At 38.2% G+C, this 12014-nt stretch overlaps 1 protein-coding gene across 6 annotated transcripts in view; it reads right to left on the reverse strand.

Annotated features, from left to right (window-relative positions):
• PTPRD (protein tyrosine phosphatase receptor type D) overlaps nt 1–12014 on the reverse strand; it is a 473666-nt gene that overhangs the window by 218990 nt on the left and 242662 nt on the right. For 3 of the 6 annotated variants that reach the window (XM_004373490.2, XM_012554710.2, XM_012554711.2), the window contains 4 exons: nt 4149–4337; nt 2902–2910; nt 2165–2182; nt 454–564 (listed from right to left, as the gene is read on the reverse strand). In XM_004373490.2, the coding sequence (XP_004373547.1) occupies nt 454–564; nt 2165–2182; nt 2902–2910; nt 4149–4337 (327 nt within the window). The remainder of the gene's footprint in view (nt 1–453; nt 565–2164; nt 2183–2901; nt 2911–4148; nt 4338–12014) is intronic. The other 3 variants (XM_004373489.2, XM_004373492.2, XM_004373491.2) reach the window with 2 other exon arrangements.

Below are 12014 nucleotides of genomic sequence, written 5' to 3' on the forward strand. Positions count from 1 at the left end.
GGCAGTAGGGGTCATGAAGACACAAACACCTCCATGCTTGGAGCTGCACAGAGAACTGATTAGTAGCACACCGAGCAATTATTTCAGGGTTTGATAAGGAAACAGCAGAGAAACAACAACAGAAAAAAGAAGAGGAAAACGAGGAAGAAAACCTCCAAACAAATGCAAAGCAGAGTTCAGTCAATGCAGTAAAAATAGCAACCAAGAGGAAAAATGCAAATATACTTACAAACTTCAAGCCTCAGGACAGATTATACTCAAGAGCGGTACTTTTCCCCAACCACAACAACATACTTAAACATTTTAAATCCCTCTTTGCTAAAATGGTTCAGCTATTATAACTGCGACCAAATCAGTGGGCTAAATGCTGACATAACAACACAGGTCCTGTGGGTATCTCAACTCCCCCTGAGCATGAATGAAGAGCCGATGCCAAGGTTACATCTTTCCTACCTCTGACATATAAATTGGCAGGGGCAGAATAGCGAGTGCCCGCGCTGTTGGTGGCAACACACTCATATTTTCCTTGGTCAGATTCTTCGCTCTGTTCGATCTGAAGGGCGCCTGTATGGATATAAAATATATTGCCAAAAAGATGGTCAGAGAAGGCTTTCTCAGCTCAGAAAGCTAAACCTCTTAACAAAATGAAAAACCCTGAAAGCGAAGGTCCGCTCAACGTCGATTCAATCTCTCGCTAAGGTGCACAGACAGAAAATGATGTGATGAGAAAAACATATAGAGATTATTTTTTCTTTTTTTACATCATCAGTGCTAGCATAAGAAAACAATATCTCTTTTCCCAAGCAAGCCTTCTAGTCATAATTAACACTCTTATTTCCTAGACTAATAAAATGAAGATGGGTGAGACTGCTTCAAGGAAGTATGGCTTTTAAATAAAACAAAAGATTAATTTTTTGGTTTTGTTTTTGTTTTGTTTCATTTTGGTCATCAAAAGTGGCGCAAAAGATAGGTACGCTCAAAAAAATACCAGGCCGGGTGTTCAAGAAAGTCTTCTGTGGAAGAAAGCCAAAAATTCGCAGCGACCACAAAAAGGTTGCACAAAGTGAAAAATTAAAATTAGTCATTAGACATTATCAAAATATCACTTAAAGAAACAAAACTCCCTTAAGACATGCAGATGTTTTCAGAAAAGAAAGACAGTTTGCCACGACTTACAATCATTTTATTACGTTTGCTGAAAAACAAAGAGCAGTTGAATTAGAAGATTGAAAAAAAAGTTAAAAAGCATGGCCTATGCCAGCGAGGAAGAGCCGACCAACCACTGCTTGAGGACCTCAAGGCGGATCCCCTAAGACACCCATCAAAATCCACCAGTGGGATTAGCAGTGTGGTGTCACAAAACCCCAAGAAAAATACAAAACAAGAATTACAAAAGAAATGAACACCAAGTCAAAGTATGAAAACCCAGCAATACCACATACCACCAAGAATACTGAGCACCTTTTGTTTCCATAGCCTGAAGGACGGAAGATCCAAAAATCCAGAGGCGAGAAATCCAAGAAAAAAAGAAGTGGGGAAAAAAGCATTGCTGTCAGGTTGTAGGCGAGTGGGAGCGGGTGGAAAGGGGAGTCATTCTTTGACTTTTAAGACGTTACGAGAAAAAAGAATTGAAGAACAAAAGCAAAAACCTTTTGAAAGATAAAGACAAAAAGTTGATGTTCCAGGCTGTCCTTCTGCATGTCTGCCACTGTTCGCCAGACCATCTTGGCTTTGGTCCAGAACAAGAACAGCTAAGGAAAAAAAAATGATCTTTTTTTTTCTCCAGTTGGACAAAAAAAAAGGAAAAAGAAGACAAAAAAAAAAAGAAAAAGGAGGAAGAAGAAAAGGAAAAAAAAAGGGACAGATGGTACGCTGTGACTGGTCGGTGGTCTAAAGACCTGGATATGCTTTCTTTGAAGCATATCACAACGTAAATAATCGTTTTCAGAAAGAAAGAAATGAACAGAACAAAGAGGAAAGAAACAAAGAAAAGGAAAGTCCACAATATGAGAGTCACTGACCATAAGCAAACAGTACAAAGGGAAAAAAAGAAGGTGGATGGACGTTCTTGGGATGGTTTTGAAAACAGGACAAAGATGAGGGGGATGAAAGGACAGAAAGAATGAGTAAGATCATTCTGTGAACGTTAGTTCAGCACTCTTACCTCTTATTGGTGTACCACCTGGGTGGATAATATGAATGCAAATAAGATTAGAAAGAAGAAGCATTAGTACAAGAAGGAGGAGGCTAGGGCTGGGGAGAAGAATTAAATTAGATTTACAGAATTCAATAAGGTCTTAAAAGAAACTTGAATTACTATACTGGTAAAACAGGAATGTATTAGATAGTATGATTAGATCATAAAAGCAAGTTGCATTATATCACAGAGGGCAAAGACCTCAACAGGCAGCATTGCCTTTCTCAGGGAAGCAACTGAGTTCTTAGCTCTGGGGTTATACAGGGTTAGAATTCTATCTCACAGGCCTCATATCCCTTCAAAAAAAAAAAAAAAAAGAAAGAAAAAGAACTATACAATATTTTTAAAAGCATAGTTTAGGAAATACTGGCTAATCTACTTAAGTATATATATAGATATGCATATATATATACTGTTACAGGAAATACTACAGATTAACTAGAAACAAATACTGCTGATTGGCTCATTTTATGCTATTTGTTAGGCTACATTTGTGTGATATAACTTGTGCACTATTTTATTTTTCTACACAGTGTTCTTAACGATAACAATTGTGTGGAGGTGTGTGTGTGCGCGCCACTACGGAGACCTGGTGTCTACACTGACAGTTAGTAAAATGCATGCCATGCATTTTATTAATAATAATAATATTCTGAATATGAAAATTAGTGGGGGTGAAGTGCGCTTCGGAACTGAGCACTTACCAATAGATTCTGGAGATTTAAATACGGAGAGAAGAAAGACAGCATAAAAATATTATTATACTCCTTATAATTTGGTACAAATTTTTCAGAGTTAAAGCTTTATATACTAAATCAACTATGTTACATGTGAATTAATTAATTCTTTATTTACAATAACAGAATGCTAAACTACACAATTCTGCTGACAACAAGCAAAAGATGTAGTTAACGAGACGCTTTAACATCACAGGACAGGTCAAAAGCTGAGAATTCTGGGAAGACAGGCAGTTATACAACTTAGAATTCTATATCAATATTACTACCAATGTCAAAGTAAACAGCTTATTAGTAAATGTCCCCATGACATTAACTAGGGACAGGCTCTAAAACTTAAGAAATTTAGAATTATCACTACTTTTAATCTAAAGAGAGCAAAGGAATAAACTTGGGATGGGGATAGGAGAGGGAGAAAGGGCAACGGGTAAAAGAAAGAGAGAAAGCAGCAAGAGCTGGAGTCTACACCAAAAGCAGACTTCTGTAGATCCAGTCACTGGAGGGCTCAAAAAACTTTAGCGTGGGCGCACACTACTGTGGCTATGTGTACAACATGCTCACTCACAATCATAATCGTATTAACCAAAATCCCCTCCTTCCATTGGTACTTTATCAAGAATTTTCTTAAAAAATACATCTGGTTACTCATGGGATGACGTTTCTGTGTTTTATGTATTAGTGACAAGAAAGCAGCTGTGCCCAGACTTACTAAACTTTGGTACTTTGATGAGGTCAAATGTAGAAGAGAGAGCAGAAAACATACTTTAATAAAATTGAATCATTTTAGTGTTTAATATGAACATTTTGATTTTTAATGGATATAACCATTGGAACTCCTTACAAGCTCTGAATGAAGTCCAATGTTGAAATAAATTTGTTGCAAAAGAAAACAGAGAAAGAAGAAAGAAAGAGGAGAAAATGGATCCATCAAATACTGCGGGAGAGCAGTAAATTAAAAAAAATTATCAAAAATACAGTCACAGCAGTGAGCGATGTGGATTAAACAGAAGCTGCAAAACACACAGAGAAGGAGAGAATCTCTGAAACGGGCTATGACATCACAGACATGGACAACACATTAAATAACAGAGAAAGAGAAGAGGGAGAAAAATCAATACCCAAAAATTAAAAAAAATAAAAGAAAAAGAAACAGAGAGAAAGAAAAAAAAAAAAAAATTCTGTAGGAGTTAGTGGGAACAGTAACAAGACCCTACCTGATCGTAACTGCTTAATACGGCCATTGTTGTTGCTCGTGTCGACAGGTAAGAAATCTTTGAACCAAGTGATTTCTGGATCTGGATTCCCACTGGCTGCACAAAGCATGGTGGCAGTGCGCGTACGCTCCACCACCTTCAACTGTGGGCCCATGTCAATGGTAGGGAAGCCCCTGGGAATTTGATCCTCTGAAAGACAAAAGGTAATACAAACCTGTTAACATGGCAGATGCCCGAGAGTTAAGAGATACTGACCACAAACTGCTCCTTTATCCTATTCAACATTTGTTGAGAATCTAATACAAACCAGGCAGCAATGCACTATTAGACTTGTTAGTTGTTAGTTACCACAGACCCCATAAACAATAAAACAAAACATTGCCTGGCACTGTACCATCTTCATGATTACGAGTATGCTTGAGCCATTGTTGCAGCTATTGTGCAGTGCCCTTCCACCCTGGGGGATTCATCTTCTAGGATTATACTGTACAGCAGAGGAAATCCCCAACTTACAACATATTTGAGTTACCATGAACTGCATGTACAACCATCCCTATTTTTTTTTTTTTTTTGGTACATCTTACCGTTAGTAATATGTACTACATACAATGTTGCAGCACACAATTTGCTGATGTTATTATTCTCATGCCAACCCCCAAAGACAAAGATTGGGTTTATAAAGATACTGATAACAAAAGGCAATAATAATGAAAATTAAAAAAAAGAAAAATGAGGTATTCGACTTACGTCAGAACCGACTTACAAGGGAGCCATTGGAACAGAACCGTGTCCTAAGCCGGGGACTACCTGTATTCTGTTGTGATCCACAGAGTTTTCATTGGCTAATTTTCAGAAGATCACTACCCCTTTCTTCTTAGTCTGTCTTAGTCTGAAAGCTCCACTGAAACCTGCCCACCTTGGGTGACCCTGCTGGCATTTGAAATACCTGTGACATAGCTTCCACCATCACAGCAACACGCAAGCCACCACAGTATGACAAAATGACAGACTGGTGGTGGACTATCAGATTAGATACAGTTAAAATATGTTCTCTGACCAGAAAAGCACACGGTGTGTGTAGGAAGCCAACAGTCCAACCAAGATCTTGGACACTGTGTGACAGAGGCCACGATGAACGAATGTGGCTAAGTTCTCTGGCAGCACAGAGGGAGAGGTAATTATGACATTTCTGCCTGGGGAGGTCAGCAAGTACCAAGAGGAAGCTCAGATTTGAAATGGGCCTTTAAGAACAAATAGAGTTGGCTAAATCACATAGAGGAAGAAGGGCCCTTTAGAAAGATGGGAACATCACAGGTACAGGCACTGAGGCAGCAAACTTCTCCATGATAGATCCACATGTGATCCAGCAGGGCTAGTGCAGAGAATGCATGGGCAGAAGTAGCTTTCCAGGGTGAAGTGACCAGTGTTTGAAGCTCATATGTTTTTCTTATAAATACGTTTAACTAAAAGTATAGTTTTTCTTCAACACAAGCATAGGATTCTACCTGAATAAATTCCTTCATGGGAAGTTTCATTTACCGTATTTTTTGCATATAGCATGACCACATAAATAATGCACCCACACATATAATGAACGGAAATGATGAAATTAAGTAAAACAGTTCTGGCATAGCGTGCACGTTATTTGGGGAAAAAATATGGTCATCAGAAAATTGCCTACAAGTTCCCCTTACAAGAGGAAACAACAAAAGCAACTCTCCATTAATGACAGAAAAACATACATTGCTTAGGATAAGAGCATGTTTTCCTCTATCCCAGAGTCCTGGTGGTGCAGTGGTTAAGAGCTCAGCTGCTAACCAAAAGGCTGGCAGTTCGAATCCACCAGCTGCTCCTTGGAAACTCTATGGGGCAGTTCTATTCTGTCCTATAGGGTCACTATGAATCGAAATCAATGGCAATGGGTTTGGGTTTTATTTTTATGTTTTTAATCATGAAGTCCTGCACCATTTTAGTAATTAAAAAGCAGAAATCTCTAAATGTTGAATCTTCAACTCATCCAAAGTTTACTTCTCCCCATCTCCACATCAAAACTGCTCTAGCTCTCAGATTTTGAGAAACTAAATTCCACTGAAATCTAAGTGTAACCCATACCAATAACCTGCATTGGCAGTTTTCCAGCCAGGATCAGAAAGGTATATTCTGTCCAAGCATGGCAGGATTTTTAATTATGTAGATGATAATTCTCCAAAAAAGAATTTGGCCATTTGTTTGAAGAGCATTAGGAAATATTTTGACTTTGTTTCCCCCTCTACATCATGAGTTGCCCCATGTCTCATTTGCACCTAATTTCCTTGCCACTAAACTAGTCTGGATTATCAAATTTTAAGAAAATCTCCAGTTATTACCAAGCCTATATATGAATATAAACCAAGGAAAAAAACCAGTTATCATGGAGTCGACTGCAACCTCTGGCGACCCCACCTGTCTCAGGGTAGAACTGTGCTCTGCAGAGTCTTCATGGCTGTGACTTTTGGAAGTAAATCAACAGGCCTTTCCTCTGAGGTGCTTCTGGGAGTCATCTGAACTGCTAACCTTTTGCTTAGTAGCCAAAAGCTTAACCATTTGTGCCACTCATAGGACTCCTACGTGTGAATGTTGTTGTTAGGTGCCATCAAGTCGGTTCCGACTCACAGTGACCCCATATAAAACAGAACAAAACACTGCCCCGTCCTGTGCCATCCCCACAACCGTTACGCTTGAGATTGTTGCAGCCACTGTATCAATCCATCTCACTGAGGGTATTCCTCTTATTCGCTGACCCTCTACTTTACCAAGCATGAATATATGTGTCAATATATACCATTTATTATGGAAAATGTTTTCCTACTTCACAGAGTAGTAGAGTGGTAGTTAGATGAATAGTTAAGGGGCAGAGAGAGAGAGATTTTGAATAGTGAAACAATGTCAAGAGATTACCAGAGAATAAAGCTTCCAGGAATGAGAAGGGTTAGTGAACAACAGGTTATTATAAGGTAAAACTGAGGGACTAATTAACAGGGGAAAGTATAGACTGTGGCTCTCCTACTAGGCAGGAATGGCAGACTAACCATTTCAATCTGTTACATTGTGATCTAATACTAACCATTTGTGAGAGATGAAAGGGAGTTGCAGCAAGTTGGGTCTGACACCTGGATTTACTCAGAATATTCTGCTGCCACCCAGCTAGTTAGGGGTTCCAAAACCCACTAGTGCTGGGTCAATTCCAACTCATAGCGACCTTATGGGATAGAGTAGAACTGTCCCACAGAGTTTCCAAGGATGTAAATCTTTATGGAAGCAGACTGCCACATTTTTCTCTTGCGATGCAGCTGGTGGGTTAGCTAGGGTTAAGGACTTAAATAAATAAATAAATAAACATTGTTAACTTTAATTAACTACATTTTACTTAAGTGGAGAGATACCTGCTTGGCTGGGCTGTCTTCTCCACCTCTCCCTACTCTGCATTACCAAGACCACACCCTGTATCATTACACATCTCTGCCTCCTCAGCAAAAACCCCATGCCTGGTACCAAGCATGCATTTTGGAAACATTATTTGAATGAATGCTGGTGAATGTCGTTGTTTTCCTATGCTATTAATAGAAATGATTCTAGCCTAAAGTCATCCAAGAGCTACCAAGACATGAGTCAGTGGTGTCTTTGGAATCTGTTGACAGGAATGGTCTCATAAACCAGAATTAAAGGACATGGCTCTTTTGAGGAAGCAGCATTACATTCTCTGTATGTGGATACATATACATCCTCGGCCAAGCAGAGGTCTACAGTCGACAAGTGTCAGAAATTGCAATCAAGAATGGAATTCCAAGACAATTTTTCAAGGCTTACAACGGAGAGTTAAAAATTACAAGTGGGATGAAAAGTATTGTGCAAATTAGGCTATACTAATTTGACTAATCTATTGCTCTTGAATTTCATCAGGCTGTCCTTTATGGCTTTCAAGTTTTCGATAATGTATTGACATCCATGGAGCAGTTTTAATGTTTGGGGACCAAAAAAAGAAAAAAACAGAAGAGCAGAAAGATCAATAGCTGTTGTACAATACACATTCTATTATTAAACATCTTGCTTGGCAGCTACGACACAAAATGCTTCAAAGAATAAAAATATTTCCCTCAAGTGCTCCGAAGTCAACTACACTGCCTTTGTCACCCAGAAATGACTCTCCGAAAAAAGCTCTAAGATTTTGTTTTTGTGGGTTTTTTTTCCGTTTAGATTTTTAAAATAACTCCTGAAGTCACCAACTTAGGTTAAAAATATCACCTTGGGATTCTCGAGCTGTTTCTGTACTTTCCAGTCCTTTGTGTCTCTCAGATAATGTTTTAAGGACTCGTTGCATTAGTATGTATAACTAATGCTCTACTAGTCATTACTTCTCTTCTACAAGTTCATCCCTCTGAAGAACCAAGCCAATACTCGGTGCTCATCAGTGAGTGCTAAGTGTTAAAGGCTTCCTAAGATTGTTGAACCACTTACTCAAGGATCTTACCAAAGAAATCCAGATTTAATAACCATTTATAAGAAAAAGTCCTCAGCTTGGGAACAGTTGACAAAATTGACTTGCACCCTACTGCAAGCAGCCTAATACACTTGCATGACCTTTGTTTTTCTTCTTGGCTCATAAGGAACACTCCAGAGCCCCCCTTTCATATATGCAAGTACATAACAAAGATAATTCTTCCTGCATACTAATCGGCCAGAGACTGTAAAGACTATCCCTTTCTTATTTTTAATAAGGGTAATTAAATTCCATTCATCTCCCCTTTGCACAGACCCTCTTTGAATGCACTTTCTTCATGAAATTTTCATGAGCAACATTACAATGTAACAGATTCAAATAGCCAGAGCGGTTACACTTTGACAGTTGAGGCTTGTTGCCAATTTGACTGTCAGGTATTTGGCAATAAAATCCAGTATTCGACATAAAACAAACTGTAGAAATAATGAAATTTCTAATTGGAATGCTTATCTCAATGGGTGTAGTTTACAAGATGTTAATTGGTTTTTTTAAATTTTTTTTTCACCCTCTACAGTTATTAGTGATTTATATAAAACTGCCTTGGCCATTTGAAAACATCACTTCTGACAGCTCATCAAACGTGGGGTACCAGAAAGTAGGGAATCAAATCAATACTCTTTATACTTTAACCACATAAACTTTCACAGGAAAAAAAAGCCACTATTAGAAATTAGCAAATTGTCAATACGTTAGTAGCTTTAAACTTTTACGTGAAGTAAAAAAAAACATTTTGTCCTATTCATTAATGTGCTCATTAAGCTTTAAAGTGCCTTACTTATCACTGTTCCATATTAATATTCAATCATGCAGAATTAGCTACTAATTCATCAACAATTTAAATCAGACTTGACCTTCACAAAGCCATTTGGTTTGTCATTTTGAGAGGCCATTAAAGGGCAGATTACTACATACTTGTGCTTAGTGAATCATAGAAGTCATACATATTTTGTTTGGAATGACAGCTATAATAGACCTGGAAATATAGCATATTTTTTTAATCTGATTGGTGTCTTAATGGAATATGCTGATATGAAACTTTCAGTTCCATTAAGGAAAAAGAAAAACGAGTGTCAGCATTTTCTAGAGTTAACTTCCCATTGCTGTACAACTTCTGTTAACAACCCCTGACCTACCCCGGACTTGAAAGGAATCTATGGGGGAAATGTTCTGACACTGTTTTGTAGGAAGTCATGCTTTAAATATCTGCAAATGATCAAGTAATAGCTTTTTCATAATTTGCTCAGTTCAACTGCTTTCATTGTTCATCCATAAACAATTTTAATGATGCTTTTACTTTCGCTCCAAATCCAAAAACACTGAACCTCTCATATTTGATAGGAAGTCACAGAACTCTAAATTGCCAGCTAGGGCCACAGCCCCCATCCAAGGTGGCCTCAAGCAGTTCTCGCCTGATGTTGCTAGGCCTCTTGCCAACTGTATTCAAGGAGCCTGACCCTGCTACTGCGGTCCCAACTTAATTTAAAAAACTTTGCAACGAAGGACTCTGCATCATGCAAATAGAGTCTCAATTTTTCAAATTTAAAGCATTTATGCTAGTGATGAAAAATCAAGTCAATTATATCAATGGTATGCTTCTCCAAAATCAGTACTAAAAGATTTGGCAATTATACATAAACATTTAGACAGAACAATATAGAGGTTGTAGTGAGAATGGTAGAGCAATAAAGCAAAATCAGAATCTGAGGGAACAGACACACAGCTATTTTGGGGGGAGAACTCATCCCTCAAGATGTCTTTTCTGAGTTACAACAGTTCACAGTGGCTTCGCTTTAAGCCCTCTCGTTCAGAGGTGTTAAAAATTTAAAAACCCTTATTATAATCAGTATGTAAACTCAATCTCTTATAAGCTCATTGAGGGCAGGGGCTAAGTATATTGCCTCTATAATATTCACAGTGTTCAATAACCATTTGCTATTAGACTTGGAGTCCCTAGGTGGTGGAAACTGTTAATGCACTCAACTGCTAAACGCAAGGTTGGAGGTTCAAGTCCACACAGAGGTGCCTCAAAAGAAATCCTGGCAATCTGCTTCTGAAAAATCAGTCTTGAAAACCCTATGGAGCACCATTCTACTGTGACACACATGGAGTTGCCATGAGTTGGAGTCAACTCAACGGCAACTGGTTTCTGGTTTATTAGACTTGTTCCTGAAGCCTTGGTAACCATTTCAGCACTCACTCATATGGCAATCCTGAATACCAACTGGGCTTATTCAAAGCCACCTATTTAAACAATTAATTGGCCCTCCAATTTGACTAAATGCCTATCGAGGGCAAAAACAATGTCATAGCCCCTTTCTGTTTTTTTACAGTGTCTTCAGTAGTATTAGACCTATACGTATGCAAAAGTAGTTGTTAATTGAGTTTTTATTTTTTTATTTTTATGACCTTTGGTTTTATTCAATCAGTAAAAACTACATTCATCAGCTATGATATGCAATTGGTATTTGGCTCCTGCTTCAATTTATGGCAGGAACTGCACAAGAAGCGCACAATTCAGCTCCTGCTTTCTTAATTTTATAACAGGCATTTCCTCATATACTGGTTGCAAGGTTTGTACAAGTCAAAACTGTAACCATGACAAAATCTCACATGAAAACTAAGGAAACTCCAGAGAAACAGTAGAAACATATACCACATGCTACTGTTATCCCATCTCACGACAATATAATTCTTGGTGTTCGTACTAATGAAAAATCCAAATAAATAACTAGCTGCATGCTGAAGAGAACAGTGTGGGTCTTCTTTCACTGACTGGAACAAAGCATCTGGGTATATTAAAGAAGGAGCTCTGGTGGCACAGTGGTTAAGTGCTTGACTGCTAAATGAAAGGTTGGCGATTCGAACCTACCAGCCGCTCCATGGGAGAAAGATGTGGCAGTCTGCTTCCATAAAGATTACAGCCTTGGCCAGAGGTCAGTTTGTAGCAATAAATGCACTCATCCAAAAACAAGAAAGGGCCATAATCAAAACATTAACTCTACAACTGGAACACGTAGAAAGAGAGCAGCAAAAGAAGCCCTCAGGCGCCAGAAGAAAGGAAATAATAATAATTAGAGCAGAATTAAATGAAATAGAGAATAGAAAAACAATTGAAAGAGTTAACAAGACCAAAACCTGGTTCTTGGAAAAGATCAACAAAATTGATAAACCATTGGCCAAACTGACAAAAGAAAAACAGGAGAGGAAGCAGATAATCCGTATAAGAAATGAGATGGGTGATATCACAACAGACCCAACTGAAATTAAAAGAATCATAACAGAATACTATGAAAAACTGTACTCTAATAAATTTGAAAACCTAGAGGAAA

Source organism: Trichechus manatus, unplaced genomic scaffold, assembly GCF_000243295.1.
Source record: "Trichechus manatus latirostris isolate Lorelei unplaced genomic scaffold, TriManLat1.0 scaffold00025, whole genome shotgun sequence".
NCBI lineage: Eukaryota > Metazoa > Chordata > Mammalia > Sirenia > Trichechidae > Trichechus > Trichechus manatus.